Below are 19,073 nucleotides of genomic sequence, written 5' to 3'. Positions count from 1 at the left end.
GAGTTCAGTCCAGCTCTGTTTGCCTTCCCTGACCGCAGCAGTCAGCCCCAGCGTGTGGGGTGTCTGGGAGCCTGAGTTCCGTCTGAGCTGCACACGGGCAGCCTGTTCCACGGGATGGCACCCCGATGGGTGTAGCCAGCAAAAGGAAACGTGCACATCCTGATTGCTGCCCCAGCCTGCTCACAATACACCCCTAATTCCCCAGGCCTAGTACCCACAATGCACCTGTCTGACCCATTGCCCTGGCCTGCTCACAGTACGCCCACAGTCCCCGAATGCCTAACCCCGCCAGACTACTGGCAATTTCGCCCTATTCTTCCATTGCATATTCCATCATGCCCATAAACGCCAGGGTGCTTGCAGTCTCCCCTCAATGCCCCGTAGCACACCGCATGATCCCCGACGCAGGGTGCAGAGAGACCCAGCCGTGCGCACTGGAGTTACTAGGTCTAATGACGAACAAAAAATACGACACCTGGTCCCGAGGTCTGGTTCCTGCAGGAGGTTGGGGTGTATTTGCAACGGGGGGACAGACGTCTGCTTCCTCTGCCCACAAGCCCATTCCTTCTGGGTGGCACCCACACGGTGGGCTCTGGCATGTGGAAAACCCTTCTCCCCAGCCCCTAAGGGCACCTTTGGGTGGGATGCTAGAACCATGGCGTCGGGAGGTTTGGTCGCTGTGCCATGGGGGCCGTGACATCGAATTGCCCTCCGCTAGGCCCAGCAGGGCACAAGCAGGAAGGTGGCAGGTCCCTCCCTCTGAGGCGTGAGGGCCATGCAGAGCCCAGCACGCCCCTGGGACGTTTCAGCGAGCAGGGTGGCGGGTGGGGGACGGAGCCTTCCCGGGTAGCCTGCAGAAGGGAGCGTTCTGAGAACCATGCAGGGGATGGCCCAGGAGACGCGCTTCCGCTTTGGGAAGGCTGGAGAACACCAGCTCCTGGGTGAGCAGCGTGGACAGGACAGTGGCTAGGGAGGGGGCAAGGCTCTGTGGTTAAGACACCGGCCTGGGGCTCAGGAGCTCTGGGTTCAAATCCTGCCTCTGCCATGAACTCCCTGCATGACCCCGGGCCAGATCCTTCATTTTTATGTGTGTCAGGAGCCCGGCTGTACGATGGCAGGAACAGCCCTGCCCTGCCTCGCAGGGGCGTGTGAGGGGAAGTCCATTAGTGATTGTGCGGCACTCAGACACTGCTGTGTCAGCAGCTACGCTAGACGGGCACAGACTCCTGGCCCGCTCCAGGGAGGTTTCTGTAAAGGCAGCCCCTCTCTCTCTCTCTCCCCCAGATGACTTTCCTGGACCTGCTGCCGCAGGAGGACATGCTCCTGATTGTCCGCTTTTACCACTGGCCCAGTGGAGGGGTGGCCACCACCCCGTGGGACCAGGGGTCAGGCAGGCAGCCGCTGCTGCTGGGAACTGATGCGTGGTTGGCTGCCTGGGCCGTCCTCAGGCTGACCAAGCCTGCTGGATCCGGTAAGCCGTCGGTGCATATGGCTTCCCAGCCAGCCGGAGGCTTGGGGGCTCCGTTCCCAGCGAGAGACGGTGACGTTAGTTTCTTTACATCTTCTCCTTGCAGCTGTGGCGAGGAAAGGGGGCCTAGGAGCAGTGACCTGGAACACGGGGCCCCATGATCTGACCCTGTATCATGGCCCTGTGCCTCCTGCCCATACGCTCTCAGTCCTGGTAAGTCTGTCCCCGTCGCTGGGCCAACAGAAGCCAGCGTGATGGCCCTGGGGTTAACCTCACCGGAGGGTAATAATGGGACACACAAGGCAGGCGGCTGAGGGCCCGAGCCTGCTGTCCTAATTCTGGCAAAACTCCCACTAACTTGCTTGAGCAAGGACTGCATGAGCAGGGCCTGTGTGAACAGTGGCAGTCTACCGGGGAGCTATAAAGTGATGCCTATGGGACCTCCATGGGCAATGCACCTTCTGCACCACCACGCTGGTTCCTGCCGTGGGAAAGCGCAGCAGGTGTGCGGAGGCTTTCGCCTGGCACAAAAATGTTCCCTCCTTGATTCCCTGATTATTTTTTTTCTCATTATGTTGTTGATCCGAATCCAGGCTCCTTGAGCAGGCAGTGCTAAGCGCCGTTAATTAATGCATTTCTCCAGTTTTCCATTCCATCCCGTTCAGGGTTGAAATTTGCCAGGAGAACAAAGTTTCCAGGTTGTTCCCTGGTTGCTGTTGGGGAGCAAACACTATGGCATGGAAACAAACGTAGGAATGTCTTTTTGGGCTGCAGGCCTTGGCAGGGCAGGCTTGGCAATGCTGCTCCCAGCTCTTCCGAGGGCAGCAGCACGGAGGTGTTGCAATGCCTTGAGTTACAGCATCACCTTGTGGCATTTTGGAGGGTTAGTTAAGCAGGGAGTTGAGAGAACAGGAACAGTGCTGGAAATACGGCCTGGAAGTTTATTTCTTTATGATGGCCTGGATTTCTGTCTCCAGCCCTGGTTGACCCTCATAAGATTCCATTATCCCCCACTCATTGGGGGCCTGTTACCGTGTCACCCGGATATGGAAAGCTCATGGTCTGACTGGCTGGGCCTGAGTCTGTGCAAATGTAGGAAGGTTTGCGCCGGGCTCTGATGGCGAGAGGAGGGGTGTTCTGCCCAGGGCTAGTCCCACGGCCGGGGATCAGGACCTGGCTTGGCGTGTTTGTGAAAGGAGCTAGCGGAAGAGTGGCTGGAGGGCTCCTGTTCACGTCCCAGCCAGGGCTGTGATGAAGGCACATCCTGATCCCCTTGCTCAGCACCAGCACAGACCCCACCTCTCAGGGCACAGCCAGCATCGCACCCTGACTGATGTCCCCCCCCCGCCCTGCCTTGTCTCTGTGGGTGCGGCACGGTGCCCGTCTCAGCCCGAGGAGCGGCAGCACAAGAGCTTCGAGCCATACGGCAGTGCCAGCGTGAGGCTGCACCTGTTCAGCAACGAGAAGCCGGAGCAGCCTTTCCCCCACGAGTCGCCAGTTCCTCTCAGCCAGCCGCGGGACTGGCCCTGGGTGAGTGCCCCAGTGCCCAGGCCCTGGGATCTCCAAGCAAAGCAGGAGGGCTGAGTCTCCTGCCCACAGAGGGGTTCAAGGCAGAGCCAGGCCAGGGAGACAGGCAGAGTCTTGCCCTTGGCATGATTGCTGGGTTAGACGGCTCTCTCTTGACCTGGTCTGAGACTCCCACATTCTGCGTGTGTCACTGCCGCACCCCCAGTCCGCTGAGCGGGGGAGAGACCACTGGGGGCTCAGCACGTGGCAGCCAACCAGCAGCCTTCAGCCCACTGGCTTCTGATACGCCTCCGGACTTGGGCTTCCCCCTTTTCCCAAGGGCTTGGCTCTGAGTGCGAGGCGCTTTCAGCCCCGATCCAGCAACCCCCCCGGCACGTAGCGGGGGTAGGCAGACGCACTGGGAATGGAGCATTTGCTTGTGAACAGGGCTGGCCTGCTTGGATCTGCATCGGAGCCGGCATGCTCAGCCCTGGGTGGGGCGTCCCTCTGTCCTGACTCTGGGGGTCCCGTCAGTTCAGCCAGGGGAGGAGTGAAGTGGCTTCGTGTCCCCCTCTCCCGTGTGGGCCAGCGCAGCCTTCACTACAGTGCCCCATGATGCTGCCCCGTGTTTCACTTTGTGTAGTGCCCACGCACAGGAGATGTGGGGCTTGTTAGGTTCACTGAGCTCAGAGCATCCCCACCTGTCCTCACAGAACCACGGACCCAGAAGGGTCGTCTCGTCTAACCTCCCACCAAGAGGCAGGGTCTTGTAATCAGCAGCGACGGCCCCATCTCATTCCCTGCCCGAAGAACGGGACCCACCCCCACGCCCCAGCTGGTGGCCGACGGGGCTCTGCAATGAGATCCGGTGATGTCTTTGCAGGCAGCGTTCATCCATCACACCAGGGAGACGCCCGCCTCGGAGCCCTTCAGCGCCGCAGATGGCTTCGACCTGTACATCGACGGGGCCCGGTTCCTGCCCGATGCCGTCACCGTCACTAGGGTCACTGGCCGGATCTTTGACAGCAGCTACCACCAGTAAGGAGGAGTGATTCACGGGCCGTCACCAGGAGGGCGAGGCTTCCTCTTCTCTCTCAATATGTCATCTAGCGCCGTTGGGTCCAGCGGGGGAATGACAAGCCCTGGGCTCTGGATCAGAACCAGGGCCTGGGGAGGTGCAGACGGGCCAGGAATGGTAATGAAAATGCATGTACCTTAGTGCACATGCAGATCCACATTTACCTCTGCCTCTCGTACCTTCATCACTGTGAATTACTGACCTTGCAAATGCTGGGTCATGAGGTGGAGACTTTTGGGGACCCCATGGTGCATGCTAGCCCTGCACACAGACACGCTGCTCCCACTCCGCTCAGCAGGTGCAGGGTGGCTTGTCTAACCGGTGCGAGATGGATCTAAGGGTTGAAGTGATCCTAGTGCAGCATGTCGAGACCCCCCCCAACAGTCTGAGCTCGGAGAACAGTGGAAGGGCCCCAGACTTCTCTCCCAGAAGACACTGATCTTTGGTTTATGTTCTCTTCCCGGCCTTTTCCTTTCAGGATCGGGCCAGACATTTCCACCGGCATCGATTTGAGCAGCAATATCTTCGAGCCACTCTACAGCTATAGCGTGGAGATCCGGAATCCAGCAGTGCCGCCCTCCGCTACGCTCTTGCTAAAGGTCTGTGCTGCGCCCGGGAGATGACAAGCCATAGCTGTGTGGGGCGGGAGAGGGGAGCTGCTCTTCCCTGCGAGTGATGGGACTGTACTGAGTTTGTGAGGTGTTAACTGCAAGGTGCTGGCCCAGCTGTGTCTAAATGCAGGTGCAGGATCTGCCCAGGGGAGCTCTGACTTGACACCGAGCTGCCTTTGATTCTTACAGCTCTACTCTCTGGATCGGTTCAGTTCCAAGCTCGTCCTAATTGGCTGGGCAGCTCTCAATCTCTTTGTGGAATCTGGGATGCACAAAGCCCCTGCTGCAGATTCCCAGGGGATCCAGGTGAGCCCCCCCCCCATGCTTTGGGGACAGGGCAGTGGGCTCTGGGGCAGGGCAGGTGGGGGGGTCTGGGAAAGTACCCCATACTCTGTGGTGGGGGGATCCGGGTGATCTCCCCTGTGCTCTGGGCCGGGGGGGATCCGGGCAAGTTCCCCCGTGCCCTTGGGTGGGGCGAGGCAGGGGGGGATCCTGGTGAGCTCCCCTGTGCCCTGGGGTGGGGCGAGGCGGGGGGGGATCCGGGCGAGCTCCCCCGTGCTCTGGGGCGGGGCGAGGCGGGGGGGGGATCCGGGCGAGCTCCCCCGTGCTCTGGGGCGGGGCGGGGCGGGGGGGGGATCCTGGTGAGCTCCCCTGTGCCCTGGGGTGGGGCGAGGCGGGGGGGGGATCCGGGCGAGCTCCCCCGTGCTCTGGGGCGGGCCGAGGCGGGGGGGGGGGGATCCGGGCGAGCTCCCCCGTGCTCTGGGGCGGGCCGAGGCGGGGGGGGGATCCGGGCGAGTTCCCCTGTGCTCTGGGGTGGGGCGAGGCGGGGGGGATCCGGGCGAGCTCCCCTGTGCTCTGGGGTGGGGCGAGGCAGGGGGGGGATCTGGGCGAGTTCCCCTGTGCTCTGGGGTGGGGCGAGGCAGGGGGGGGATCTGGGCGAGTTCACCCGTGCTCAGCGGCGGTCCGAGGCGGGGGGGGGATCCGGGCGAGTACCCCTGTGCTCTGGGGTGGGGCGAGGCGGGGGGGATCCGGGCGAGCTCCCCTGTGCTCTGGGGTGGGGCGAGGCAGGGGGGGGATCTGGGCGAGTTCCCCAGTGCTCTGGGGTGGGGCGAGGCAGGGGGGGGATCTGGGCGAGTTCACCCGTGCTCTGGGGCGAGGCAGGGGGGGATCCGGGCGAGCTCCCCCGTGCTCTGGGGCGGGCCGAGGCGGGGGGGGGGATCCGGGCGAGCACCCCCGTGCTCTGGGGCGGGGCGAGGCGGGGGGGGGGGCCGGGCGAGGGCCCCCGGGCTCTGGGGTGGGCTGAGGCGGGGGGGGGGATCCGGGCGAGCTCCCCCGTGCTCTGGGGCGGGGCGAGGCGGGGGGGGATCCGGGCGAGCTCCCCTGTGCTCTGGGGTGGGGCGAGGCAGGGGGGGGATCTGGGCGAGCTCCCCCGTGCTCTGGGGCGGGGCGAGGCAGGGGGGGATCTGGGCGAGTTCACCCGTGCTCTGGGGTGGGGCGAGGCAGGGGGGGGATCCGGGCGAGCTCCCCCGTGCTCTGGGGCGGGGCGGGGCGATCTGGGTGAACTGGATTGTTGCTGAAACCAGGAATCCAATGACCTCAGGGGCTTCCCAGGCCAAGGCTGGAGATCAGCTGTAGGCTTGGAATGTGCTTAGGAGGCAGCTGGGTCTGTCCGGGAAAGTGTTGGGGGCAGCGGTGGGTTCGCAGAGCGATTCCTGCCCCTCCGGAGTGGGAAGCTGTGGCTAGCAGTGGAGAGTGGATCGAGTGACCTGTAGCTTTTGCTTTGATTAGGTCTCTCTGAACGAGGGGGCCCACCAGCTTCGCCTGTACCACAGTGGCCCTGCCACGGACCAGCCCTTCTCTGTCGGTGCCCTCACCTCCGCAGGACGGTAACCCCTCGCACCCGGCTCCCGGCCGGCTCACTCCCCTCTTGTGTGTGTCTTGCCTCTGTAACGTCCCGCACTTTGCTGTGGACTGTGCAGCCTCTCACCCCTGTGCCGCTCCTCTCCTCACAGGTACGTCCCATGTGCCAGCCTGCTAGTCAGGCTGCTCAAAGCCCCCGTGGACTCCAGCCATCAAACCCTGCAGAGAAGCCTGGCTCCCCCGGCGGACTGGGTCAGACTCGGCCTCTTCCAGCCCAGGCCTGACTATTCAGACGGGGTCTATTATTCAGACTCGGTCGTGCCCACCGCCGGAGAGAGGTGCCTCTACAGCGCCATGGGCAACAGGTGAGCTGGTGCCGGGGGCCTGAGAAAAATGAGCTTTTCTTCTTTGGGCTGAATCGTGTGGGTGAATTTGCTGCCCCTGGAAGGACAGGGACAGCAGGGGCACTGGCATAGCATTGCTAGCACTGTGTGCCGCCAGCTCCAATGCAAGAAGGTGCCCCACCCGCTGCTCTGCCAGTGCCCCTCAGTCCTGATCTGCAGCCCCTGCTACCCTGGGCTCCCCCACTCAGCTCCACCAAGACATCTCAGGCCTGACCCGCAGCCTCCCCTCCGTTATTTCAGTCCTGAGACGCTCCCACCAGCTCTCCCGGTCTGTTCTGGACCTGCAGCCAGCCCGCTGCAGCCAGCCAGTCCCTCGGTCCTGACCTACAGCGCCCTCTGCAGTTCCAGTCTCAGCAGACTGTATGTAATCTTTGGTCACCCCCATGGATGGTTCCAGCCAGGCAGCGTCTGTCTCCCAGCGCTTCTCTCTGGGCCTGAGTGCGAGGTGCTGGGTGTGGCTTGGAGATGGATGGAGCACTTCTCTCTGCAGCCTTTCCTGACTTTATGCCTCTGTTCAGCGTCGTGGCTTCCTGTTCCCTCCCTGCTGTGCTCAGGTCTGCAGTGCTGGTTCGGGAGATTGTCCCTCAGCTTGCAGGAAACGAAGGCCCGGAGCTGAATACAGATGAGGAGATCGCTGCTTGGATCAAAGAGAAACTGACCAGGATGACGGACAGCAGCCCTCAGTCTTTCAACCTTACCTATGTCTCTCGATACCTCCCTACGTACGGCATTAAGGTGAACAGCAAACGGGTAGAGTGAAATGTACTGGCTAATGCCTGTGTGTGGGCCAGTCCTCTTCTGGGTGAAATAAGAAATACTTGGCTGTGTATCACTGGCCCTATACTGCTCATGGATAGCAGAGACCTTCCTTTATCATAAAGGCCAGTGTCCTTGAGCAAGAGGGTCTGAGTTCTACCTCTACTGTTGCCGTGAAGTCCTAGCTGGCCACAGATTTGGAGCAATAGTACGTACAGTAGAACCTCAGAGTTACAGACACCTCGGGGATGGAGGTTGTTCGTAACCCTGAACAAAACGTTCTGGTTGTTTCGAAAGTTTACAGCTGAACATTGACTTAATACAGCTTTGAAACTTTACCATCCAGAAGGAAAATGCTGCTTTGAACCATCTTAATTTAAATGAAACAAGCCCAGAAAGAGTTTCCTTAGCTTGTCAAATTTTTTTTTTAAACTTTCCCCTTATTTTTTAGTAGTTTACTTTTAACACAGCACTGTGCTGTATTAGTCGTTTGGGGGGTGGGGGGGTTGGTCTCTGCTGCTGCCTGATTGTGCTCTTCCGGTTCCAAATGAGGGTATGGTCGATCGGTCAGTTTGTAGCTCTGGTGTTCGTGACTCTGAGGTTCTGCTGTGGCTGTGACTTAAAAATATAGCACCTGAGGCAGCACTAAATGTTTCACAGTCGGATGCCATCCCTCTGTGCTCCCCAGTTACTGCCTGAGTGGAAGGATTTGAGCCTCAGACAAACTGAGGAACTGGCCATGTATTTTCCTTATCCTGCAGCGGACCTACCAGTCCATCAGTAGACATTGCCCCATGCAAGTGCATTGATTTAGTGCTGCTACTTAGGGACACTCACTCTCCCATCCGAGTACTGACTCTGCTTAGCTTGTGAGAGCTGCCAGAAGTGATCAGCCCTGTATTTTGGATAAGATGTAAAACCAGCGTGCTGATCGCTTGGGAGAGTTAAAGATCCCATGGCAATTTTGCAAGATGAGAGGGGTAAACCCCAAAATTCTAACTCCGGTAATTGCAAGCTGCCTGCCTGAATCCCCTGCAGGTCCAATTGCAAATCATAGTCTTAAATGATTGTATTGTGTCCTGGTGGACACTGGAATTGGGCTGATAAAGAGAGAGGTTGGTGCGGAGGTCAGGATTGTCTGGCAGGTGATTCAAGGAGCGTGTTTCTCAGTCAGAGAACAGCTGTTGGGCCCCACATAGGTAATGGAATGACTGTACTATTGGCTTGCTTCAATAATCTGATTGTTCTCCTGGCACCAGGGGAGAGTGTCCAAGACCACTGTCAGTGCAAAGGGTTTCGTCCCACACACTTGCTGCGTTTGTGTAGGTTCCCCATGGGGCTAGGATGGAGCTGGTCCCAGGTGATCCGCAGACACACACTGCACGCATCCTGCTTTGGGGCCCTGCCGCTTTCTAGAGAATTTAAGATTTTATTCTCACCACCACCACCCAAAAAAAAAAAAGGTTTCCACCCTTTGTGGTTGCAAAGGAAAACAGGCCGGGGTTATCTGGCTGAGACGCAGAGACACGGAGTCTGGAAGCAGGAGTCAGAGGCGCACTGCCCTCACGTCAATGCTAAACTCTGCCAATGACTTAAAAAATGTCGGTCGTTAACTAGTCCACTTCCGGTCACTCTCGCAGAACCAGCCAACTGTTTTGGAATTGACAGTACAATTTGAGAGGCGTTTCCCTTTCCCTTTCCCCCGTCAGACTCCTGGTTTTGTGGGGCAGTTCTGACCACCCATTCATGGTGTGCAGCTGGTATTAGTCCATCCACCTACGGTCTCTGGATTACAAATGTCCCTGGCTGTTGATCTCTTTGCTCTTGGTTGTTCCAGTTTGCAGTGGATGGTGCCAAGAATCTACCCTGGTCTGGTTTGACAGTGGCTCATTTCTGCTTCAATCCCCCTGGGGCCTTTTATTTTGGGAGACCCTGGCTAAAATACGATCATCCTGTCTTTGTGGAGGAGCTTGACCTTGACAGCTACCAGCGATGGCCTGTGTGGCTGGATGGATTCAAGGTAATGCTTTCTGCAGGTGCTTCTCATTTACATAGGAACATAAAGGAAGAAAATAGAGTGGGTTAAGATAGTTGGTTGTCCTGATACAATGCATCTGATGAGGCTCTAAGCACACCTGCAACTCAACGTCTTAAATATCCATTACAACATAGCTTGAGCCAGCGTCAACGTTAAAACCCTGCCTTGCTCACAGAGAGAACCTGGAGATATAGGCTTTAAAGGGCACCAGACTTGGGCCCTGTCAGACCAAGAAGCATGGTGTGAACTCCAAAGCAGGGTCAGAGGATCCTGATTTTGCAGATAGGACAAACGGAAGCTCAGCAGTCACATAGTGAGTCAGAACCCAGGCTGCCAGCTGCTCAAGCCACTGGTCCATTAGGTTATGCATTGAAGTGTTTTGTTTTAAGAAACAGAGCTTCCACCTCTGCCCATGAAATGGTCTCCAGTTTCTTGATCAGTTTCTCGTTTTCCACGGTTAATGTTTTCTTTCCTTCCAGTCCTTTCCCCAGAGGATTTACAATGAGTATCTAACGGTGATTATCCACCTGTACGAAGTCCTGGTGAACCCTGAGCCAGACGCTCCGGGCAAAGAGGCAGCCACCAGGCCTGTGCCGAGAGGAATCATGAGGAAAGCGGGCGAACGGCTGCGCTACGTCCTGGGGAGGGAAGTGTGGGCTGTTCTCCAAGTGTTCTCTAGTGGCTACTGCAACACTGATGTTTATCAGCTGCCTCTGTACCAGGGAGCTCCGAGCCAGGTACAGACCCGTTCTCATCAGGGATCCCCTGGTGGTCAAATGCAGCTCTCCCGCGTGCCTTCACGCTTTTCTGTAGCACCTTTGGGATGAAAAGTGCTGCACGCAGAGAAGGTTCCTTTCCCCTTCCCTTGCTAGTCAGGTCCCTTAGTACTCAGCATCGTCGTCTCAGGTGCCTTAGTCTTTAAGGATTATGATGTCATGTTTGCTACGGTAGCACCCCAGGACCAGCCAAGAGCATTGTACGGACAAAGCAGCAGTCACTGTCCTGAAGAGCTTACGCTCTAAGGATACATTTACACAGGGATGAAAAACCCACAGCTGGCAGGGTCCCTGCCTCACAGGGCCCCAAAGCTCGGGCACCAGCTACACAACAATTTTCCAGGCCAGCTGACCAGGGCCAGCGGCGGATTTTTATCCCGGTGTCGACATACTCCCCTTCCCCCTCCCTGTGTTGGCTACTAGGGTAACACATATGCAGAGCAAACAGTGTGAGGGCAGCAAAGGGCATGTTAGTGCCACAGGGTTTTGGAGTGAGGGCCCAGGGGTTAATTTGGAGGAGATCAGCTAAATGGAAAGTGACGTGACGGGAGAGGGACATTAAGTGAAGGGGACAGGGCAGGTGGGTCACGTGTGGGCGTGACACTGAGGTGAAATGCTTCTGAGGGATGGAGAAACAGCCGATCAGCACAGGGCAGAGAAAGTCCCGTCTCAGGAGTTCTCTGACTGGCAAAAGGTCCCATCTTTGGCTGCTTCTGCAGCTGCTCCTCTCCACGGGACTCATCTTGTGCCGCCATTGGGGAGAACGGTGGGGGTGGGGGTGGGGAGGGAGGCGACACATTGCAGTTGCTGTTGGGTGTGCAGACTAGTTCTTCAGCTAAGGGTGAGAATTGCTCGTGTTCCAACAGAACATTGTGATCTCCTTCTCCCAAGGGACGTGTGCCAGCGTTACGCAGGGGCTGGTGGACAGGAAAGCGGTGAGTAATCGTGCCATGCCAGTGCACTGTGTTTTTAATCACTGTGCAATAGCGAGACGAGTCTACAGTGTTAAGGTTGGGATGAAAAATGACCTGTAAAAATGACTCCTCCTGACCCACCTCACTGCATGGTCAAATTCCCCTTGATGCCAATTGGGTCAGAACTAGGGCCTTAAAGGAGTAAAAATCTCGTTAGCCCTGCAGAGCTAATGGAGCTTCGTTTCTGCTTCAGGCCTCAGCACTGTCCTGTATGTGCCAGCTGCACAATACAACTGTTCCCCAGGGGCCAGGCAGAACAGACCCGTCTGTGCTCAGTTCAAGGTTGAATTTTGTAGCGCAGACAAGTAGAAAACTCATCTCTAGCCCTGTGGTGGGGTGATGACTCACCAGCGCAGCGCCTCCTGCTGGTTGTCCTGGGAATTAGCTCTTCCAGCCTCTGGAGCGCCCTCTGCAAGCCGGTGTCTCACCTGCCGCTGGCGCCCGTGTCCCTCCCGGACCCTGGTGCCCTTTACATCAGGGTTCTGCCCCCTAGCAGCAACCCACAATCTGGGTCACTCCACCTAGGGGAGCCCCCAACCCTCCCCTACTGCCAGTCATCATCTAGCCCCCGCTCCCTGGGGCGGACGGCAGTCTATAAACCACTCATCATTGGCAAGGGGGGTTGGACCAGCTGCCGCTGCCTAGCTCTGGGCTGCCCCCTGCAACCCCAGTACCCTCTTGGGGGGCCTTAACTCAGCCTGGGGCCTTGTGAGGCTGGAGCTCCCCAGCTCCCTCTGCCCTTCCCCAGCCCTGCTCCACCCTAGGTACCCTCCTCGGCTTCCCAGGCAGCCCGGTCCTTCTCTCTCTGAAAGCTAGAGAGAGAGTCTTAGCGCCTGGCCCACTGCCCTCCTATAAGGGCCAGCTGGGCCCTGATTGAGCTGGCCACAGCTGCGGCTGCTCCCCCAATCAGCCCAGCTTTCCCCTGCCACAGCCCTCTCCCGGGCCGCTGTTACCCCTCTTTCCTGGGTCTTGACACAAGCCCTCTAAAGTGAAATCATCCAGACTAAATGTGACCTCACCCTGAGACACGAGGATTCTTTTCAAACTGCTCGTGGTCTTGGAGGAATCAAAGGCCCATTAGCCCTCCCAGCTGGTTTTAGTTGTTTGAAATGTAAGAGGGTGCTGGGTGGATTGTAATATATTACGCTGGTTAGCACCTTTGGCAAAGTGTAAAAAAAATTATTTCTTCAGTAGGTTAGAAGCAGTTTCCCTTTAATCTGTCCTCCAACACTGAACTTTAGTCTGGTCTGATGTCTAGTGATGCGCCAATCTGTTTGCAAGTACAACACAGCTACATGTCAGTCTCAGACCAAATGCTTCTAGGCTTGTCCCAAATTTGAATGCTTTTTATGCCTCCTGTCTATAGAGAAACACTGTCTCCAAAGCCGACTATATTACATACAAAAAGTCTGGTGCTGCAGTTTAAGAGGTACCAGTGAGTTGAGCATAAACATCCTTCTTAAATTCCTGCATACTATACAGCTGGGCCTGGAGTCACTCACATGCCAGAGCTCCCCTGCCTTCCACTTCATCTCAGTCACAGCTGTGCAAAGTGCTGTCCCCGGGCTGCCTGGAGAATGCTGATTGAGTGCCATTTTATACCTACTTTGCACAAGGGTAGTAACCTCCTTTAGCCAATTAAAATGGATCTCCCCAGGTGCGCACACTTTGGCGCAGAGCCTAAAGTATTAGGCTACAGTGTCTGTCCAGGCCAACACAGTGCAGCGCTTGTAACTAGCAGGAGAGCAAAGAGATTTTTGAGAGCGCAGAATCCATAACCCGGCCAAGTCATCCCCCTGGGCAGTGTCACAGTGAGATCAGCTAGGAGCCAAGGGTTTTTTTTTAAATCTGACTCCAATTGTGGGTGCTGTTCAGTTATCCCCAAACACCAGGCTGACAGGTGTTCTCCATCTCACAGATTCAGTTGGTAAAAGGGGCATCTGTGGTTGTCCGTATAGCAGATGGTAGGCGGGATGAAGAGCTTAGCCTGCCCACCAAACAGGTGAGCATTTTGATGCGTCGGTGTCAGTAGAGAGGTGCAGCAGGTGTCCTCCTTTGAACTGAATTGGCACTTGGCCATAGGGTTTCCTCACCCTTGATACTACCAATTAACATAAGGAGGCAGCCCCCCACTTGTGTAGAAATTTGTCCAGGAAACCTGGGTGCCACCACTTTGGGAGCATGTGCCATGCAATGTTTAATGCTCAGGAGGTGGTCAGGCAACCCATTTTAGGTCTTAGCTAAAGAACAGAATTACTAACAACACGTCACTGCCCAGTAGCACTGCTCTAATTGCTCAGTACTTGCACGAAGAGCAGTACTTAGAGAATCAGCACCAGCCTGGGAACATTGATGGAGGGGCTAAGTCGTGGATTTTCTTGAAGAGGGAGTACAGGTGGGTTCCCACACTAGTACCAAAGTTATTCACAATGCAGATTCTAAGCAGACAGCCACAACTCACCACTACTAATGGCAGTGGCTTGCACATGAAGGAATAGACCCCACTACTTCAAATATCTGACTGCAATGGAAGATACTTGCTACAAAAGCCAGAAGTACCAGTTATTACAGGACATCTATAGGGAGTGTCAATAGCAGAGGGGAAAATAATAGACGGAAGGGAACTTCCACAAGATTGTTTACCCTTCGAACATTACAGGACGTGTAGTAATTACCTCTACTTTCACCTAAAGAAGGGAAAGAGGACGGTGGTTAAAGTGCATATAACCTGGGAGCCTGAACACCCAAGTTTTACTGTCTCACACTATGACCTTAAAAATCACTTGAGGTCTGATTATCCCTTCTCCCCTTCAATCAGCAATAGGGAGGTAGAGGGATTTTGGGTGTGTATATATATCACTAAATGGAGGGTGAAATTAAAGCATAAATTGGAAAAATTTCTTGCTGTATTGGTACTTAACTTGACTGGTCACCATCAGCAGGGTTCTGGAGGGCAGAGTTTATTGACAATGGCATGGAAAAAAAGTCAGACTCCTGCAAAGGGTTATGTAGGGAGGGAATGTCTTCCTGTATTCCTATTTAAATAATTTAATGAGGTTATATACATACACATCTGTCCAACTAGAGTTTTCTAGTTACCTGGTCTAGAAGTAAACACTGAACCTTAGTTTCCAAGACAAAACCTTTGAGATCCAGCACCACTGAATGTTTGGGACTCTTAGATTAACAAGGTTATAGGCACCTCATCACTACCCCAGTAAGACATTGTTTTACATGTACCCGAGCAGTGTTTCTAAACAACTGGTCACTGGAGCGGTGCTGGTGCTTACGATCTCTCTGACAGTTTAGAAAGCAAGCTGGTCCCTGGTATCAAAAATGTTAAAGAACACTGCACAATTGAAGCTATCTTTTAAGTTTCCCCACTCTGTTAGCCTTCCATTTTTTATCCTCAGGGTATCAATCAGTCCTACCTCCCCAAGGAAGGCATAGAGTTTTACAAGAAGGAGCCTGGTGGTGCTAAAGTTACAGATCTGATGCCACAGGAGAAGGCAGAAACCCAGCAAGAGGTAAGAAAGCTATGTTACCTGTATTAACCTTCTTTGACAATCTAATTGGTTTGGTGGATGGGGGAAGGCAGTGGATGTAATACCTGGACATTAGCAAGGCTTTTGACACACTCCCCCGATACGCTCATAAGCAAGCTGGAGAAATGCACGCTTGGTAGAACTACATTAAATAGATACATAATTGGTTAAACAACCACAAAGAAAGAGTATTAGTGGAATGATGTCAGATTGGAAAGCGGTCACAAGTGGTGTTCCACGTGAATCTGTTGGGGGTCTAGTGGCAGTAACATTTTTATTAATGATCTGAGCATGGTAATAGAGACCATACTGATTACAATTGCAGATGACAGAGTTGGGGGGGTTACAAACTCTTTGGAGGATATAGCTAAAATTCAAAGAGAGATCTTGATAAATTTGGAGAATGAGGCTATAGCCAACAAAATGACATTCCTCAAAGACAAATGTAAGGGGCTACACTTAGGTGAGAAAAACCAAATGCACAAATACAGACTATGTGGAAATGGCAGAGGTGCTTAATGACTTATTTGTTTCGGTTTTCACCAAGGTTGGTGGTGATTGGACCTCTCACATAGTGAATGCCAATAAAATAGGAAAGGCACAAGTTAAAAATTACTTAAACAAGTTAGATGTCATCAAATCACCAGGGTCTGATTAAATGCATCCTAGAATACTCGAGGAGCTATCTGAACTATTAGCAATTATCAAAAAGTCATGGAAGACAGGAGAGATTCCAGACGAGTGGAAAAAGGCAAATATAGTGCCAATCTATAATACGGACAACCTGGGGAATTACAGACCAGTCAGCTTAACTTCTGTACCTGGAAAGATGATAGAGCAAATAATTAAGCAATCAAATTTGCAAACATTTAGAATAAGGTGATAAATAACAGCGTGGATTTGTCAAGAACAAATTGTGTCAAACCACTCCGCCAGCTTTCTTTGACAGGATAACAAGCTTTGTGGATGGGGTGGGGGAAAGCAGTAAATGGGGTATACAGTAATTCCTCACTTAAAGTCATCCCAGTTAACTTTGTTTCGTTGCTGATCAATTAGGGAACATGCTCGTTTAAAGTTCTGTAATGCTGCCTTCTAACATTGTTTGACAGCCGCCTGCTTTTTTACTGCTTGCAGGAAGAGCAGCCTGTTGCAGCTAGCTGGTGAGGGGCGTGGAACCAGGGTGGACTGGCAGCCCCCAGTCAGCTCCCCGCCCCCCCCCGTTTCCTGTGCAGCAGCTGCCTGCAGTTCAGCTGTCTCTCCCCCCACTGCCCATGTGCTGCTCCCCGAGACTCCTGCTTGCTGTGCTGGGGGAGAGGGAAGGCTAATGTCAGGGTGTCCCCCTGCACCCCACTTACCCCATCTTCCGTAGAGCAGGGCTCAGGACAGAGGGAGCTTGTAGTAGCTGTGGTCTCAGCAAGATGATCCAATTAACAAGGCAGTGTACTTAAAGGGGAAATGTGCATATCTCCCTCCATTCCTGCTGCCTTGCAGAGTCAGTTAACCCTTGAGGGCTCAGCCACCTGCTAGTTCATCATTTAGCAGTAAGGGAAATATCCCACCTCAACCAAGCTTCACAATTATCACTGTGTACCAGTATTAAATTGTTTAAAACTTAGAGAGTGTGCGCGTATGTGCACAGTCTTTTGTCTGGGGGAAAAAAAATTCCCTAGAACCTAAACCCCCCTTTACATTAATTCTTTTGGGGAAATTGGATTCGCTTAACATTGTTTCGCTTAAAGTTGCATTTTCAGGACCATAACCACAACCTTACAGTAATTCCTCACTGATCTTGGCTTTAGTAAAGCTTTTGAGACTGTCTCACCCAACCTTCTCATAAGCAACCTCGATGGAGCTACTATAAGGTTGGTGCAAAACCCTTCCTGGAGAGTAATTGGTGGTTCAGTCATGCCGGAAGGGCATAATGAGTGGGGTCCCACAGGGATCAGTTCTGGGTCTGGTTCTGTTCAATATCTTCATCAATTATTTAAATAATAATGTAGAGAGTACACTTATGAGTTTCTGGATGATACCAAGCTGGGAGGGGTTGCAAGTGCTTTGGAGGACACGATTATAATTTAAAATGAGCTGGACAAATGGTCTGAAGTACACAGGCTCAAATTCACCGTGGACAAATGCAAAGTGCTCCACTTGGGAAGGAACAATCAGTTGCACACATACAAAATGGGAAATGACTGCCTAGGAAGGAGTATACTGTGGAAAGGGAGCGGGGCATCATTGTTGAGCACAAGGTAAATATGAGTCAACACTGTGTGTGTGTGTGGGGGGGGGAACATTCTGGGATGTTATTAGCTGGAGTGTGGAAAGCAAGGCATGAGAAGTAATTTCTCTACTCTGTGCTGATTAGGCTTCAACTGGAGTATTGTGGTGCCCAGAACGGAACACATTTCTGAAAAGATGGGGACAAATTAGAGAACAGCCACAGCACAGCAACAAAACTGATTAAAGGTCTAGAAAACATGACCTATGAGGGTACTGGAAAAAATTGGGTTTGTTTAGTCCAGAAAAGACTGAGGGGACATAACAGTTTAAGTAGATAAAAGGTTGTTACAAGAGAGGGGAAGAATGGACTTAATTGTAAGAAGGGAAATTTAGGTTGGACATTAGGACAAATTTCCTGTCAGGCTGGATCTGCACTGGAACAAATTGCCTAGGGAGGTTTAGTTTGGAATAAAGGGGAAAGTATATTACTGTCTTCAACTACTTGAAAGGCTGCCATACAGCTGGAGAATAAGTGTTCTCTTGCCACAGAGGGCAGGACAAGAGGCAGTGGGTTCAAACAGCAAGACAATGGAACAAACTGCCTTAGGGAAGTTGGAGACGCTCCATCAGTGGCAATTTTCACCAAGATGCTGGATAGCCATCTATCCTGTAGGAGGTGTTGTCACAACCATCCATCTTGGCAGGGGGTAGACTAAAGGTAGAGTTACATAATTTGTGGTCCTCCTCACCCTATGGTTTTATTAACTGACAAACCCAAAGCTACATTTGTCAGTAACATCACATTCTCTTGCAGAATGGAGACGGCCTCCCCCCTTTTCACACCCACTCAATCTGCACCAGGGGTTTCCCCACTATTAGTTCCTATGAATAATTTACAAGTTGGGTGCCTTTCACAAAAGAGGACAAGATATGAAGTGCACTGCTAATATTTAATATCAGGACCCAAGGATTTAAAATTAAATTCAAAATATACTATGCATTTGCTGCCCTGTTTTAAAGAAAGTCAGAACAGTGAACTGGTAAAAGCTCCTGGAACCAGGATTTGTTGAAGTGCAATAACCAGTTTTTGACAGCAGTAGCCTCTTCAGCAAGTGCAGAGAGAATAGTTTCAGTGACTAGTTAGTTCATTCAAAGTTAAGAAATCAGTGAGTTGGGGGGGGGAGGGGGGGAGGGGAGAAATGCAACCTGGAAGCTTGTTTTCTCTTTTTAGTCTATGAATAAAAACTAGATAGAGAATGATTTTAGAGAACAACCAGCTCAATTCAGTAATTACAGCTAATGCTGCCTTTGGTTAGTTTAATAAATTGGGTTAATATAAAAAACATTGAAAAGACCTTAAGTATCATGCATAGTTAAAGCTTCTTTAAATACTAAAAATACCATTTTAGAAGGGGGTTTCTGTGCATTTTTAATTTCCGTTTCCATCCAAATAAAGGCCTCATTCACCATTTTCTAACATAGGAGAAGCAAACATATTCCAATTCTTATCCCTTCTGGTAGTAAAGAACCCAACTCTAGAGGCATCCTATGCCTTTTAAAAAAGTTATGTTTTGTCTAACTCCTCTCTTTGTTAACAGAATTATTGCCTCAGTTTTCTCCTTATTTCAGGCCTGGCTGTTAATTCTAGATCACATCTAGTGGTCCACAGGAAGAAGATGGCTGATCTAGAAAGTCAACTAAGCAAGACAACCGTGACATGCCATTTACTTCATTGCAGACTCTAAGTAGCTGGGTCAAGATCCTTGGCACATTTTGTTCAGAGATGAGAATTTATTCATCTGTACTGTTGTACCAGGACTATATCTCACCCCTAGTG

General features: G+C 53.1%; 1 protein-coding gene across 2 annotated transcripts in view; it reads left to right on the top strand.

Annotated features, from left to right (window-relative positions):
- CCDC17 (coiled-coil domain containing 17) overlaps window positions 1-18,999 on the top strand; it is a 38,710-nt gene extending 19,711 nt beyond the window's left edge. For both annotated transcript variants that reach the window (XM_045026998.1, XM_045026997.1), the window contains 15 exons: window positions 1,285-1,471; window positions 1,575-1,681; window positions 2,858-2,998; window positions 3,858-4,012; window positions 4,531-4,651; window positions 4,853-4,969; window positions 6,452-6,549; window positions 6,676-6,888; window positions 7,482-7,662; window positions 9,521-9,703; window positions 10,201-10,458; window positions 11,364-11,432; window positions 13,390-13,473; window positions 14,885-14,998; window positions 18,866-18,999. In XM_045026998.1, coding sequence (XP_044882933.1) covers window positions 1,285-1,471; window positions 1,575-1,681; window positions 2,858-2,998; window positions 3,858-4,012; window positions 4,531-4,651; window positions 4,853-4,969; window positions 6,452-6,549; window positions 6,676-6,888; window positions 7,482-7,662; window positions 9,521-9,703; window positions 10,201-10,458; window positions 11,364-11,432; window positions 13,390-13,473; window positions 14,885-14,998; window positions 18,866-18,895 — 2,058 coding nt within the window. In that variant the 3' untranslated portion in view covers window positions 18,896-18,999. The remainder of the gene's footprint in view (window positions 1-1,284; window positions 1,472-1,574; window positions 1,682-2,857; window positions 2,999-3,857; window positions 4,013-4,530; window positions 4,652-4,852; window positions 4,970-6,451; window positions 6,550-6,675; window positions 6,889-7,481; window positions 7,663-9,520; window positions 9,704-10,200; window positions 10,459-11,363; window positions 11,433-13,389; window positions 13,474-14,884; window positions 14,999-18,865) is intronic.
- Window positions 19,000-19,073: the final 74 nt, after the last annotated feature.

This window comes from Mauremys mutica, chromosome 8 (genome assembly GCF_020497125.1).
Source record: "Mauremys mutica isolate MM-2020 ecotype Southern chromosome 8, ASM2049712v1, whole genome shotgun sequence".
Taxonomy (NCBI): Eukaryota; Metazoa; Chordata; order Testudines; family Geoemydidae; genus Mauremys; species Mauremys mutica.
Note: the sequence above shows the minus strand (reverse complement) of the source record. Positions and strands in the feature narration are given on the sequence as shown.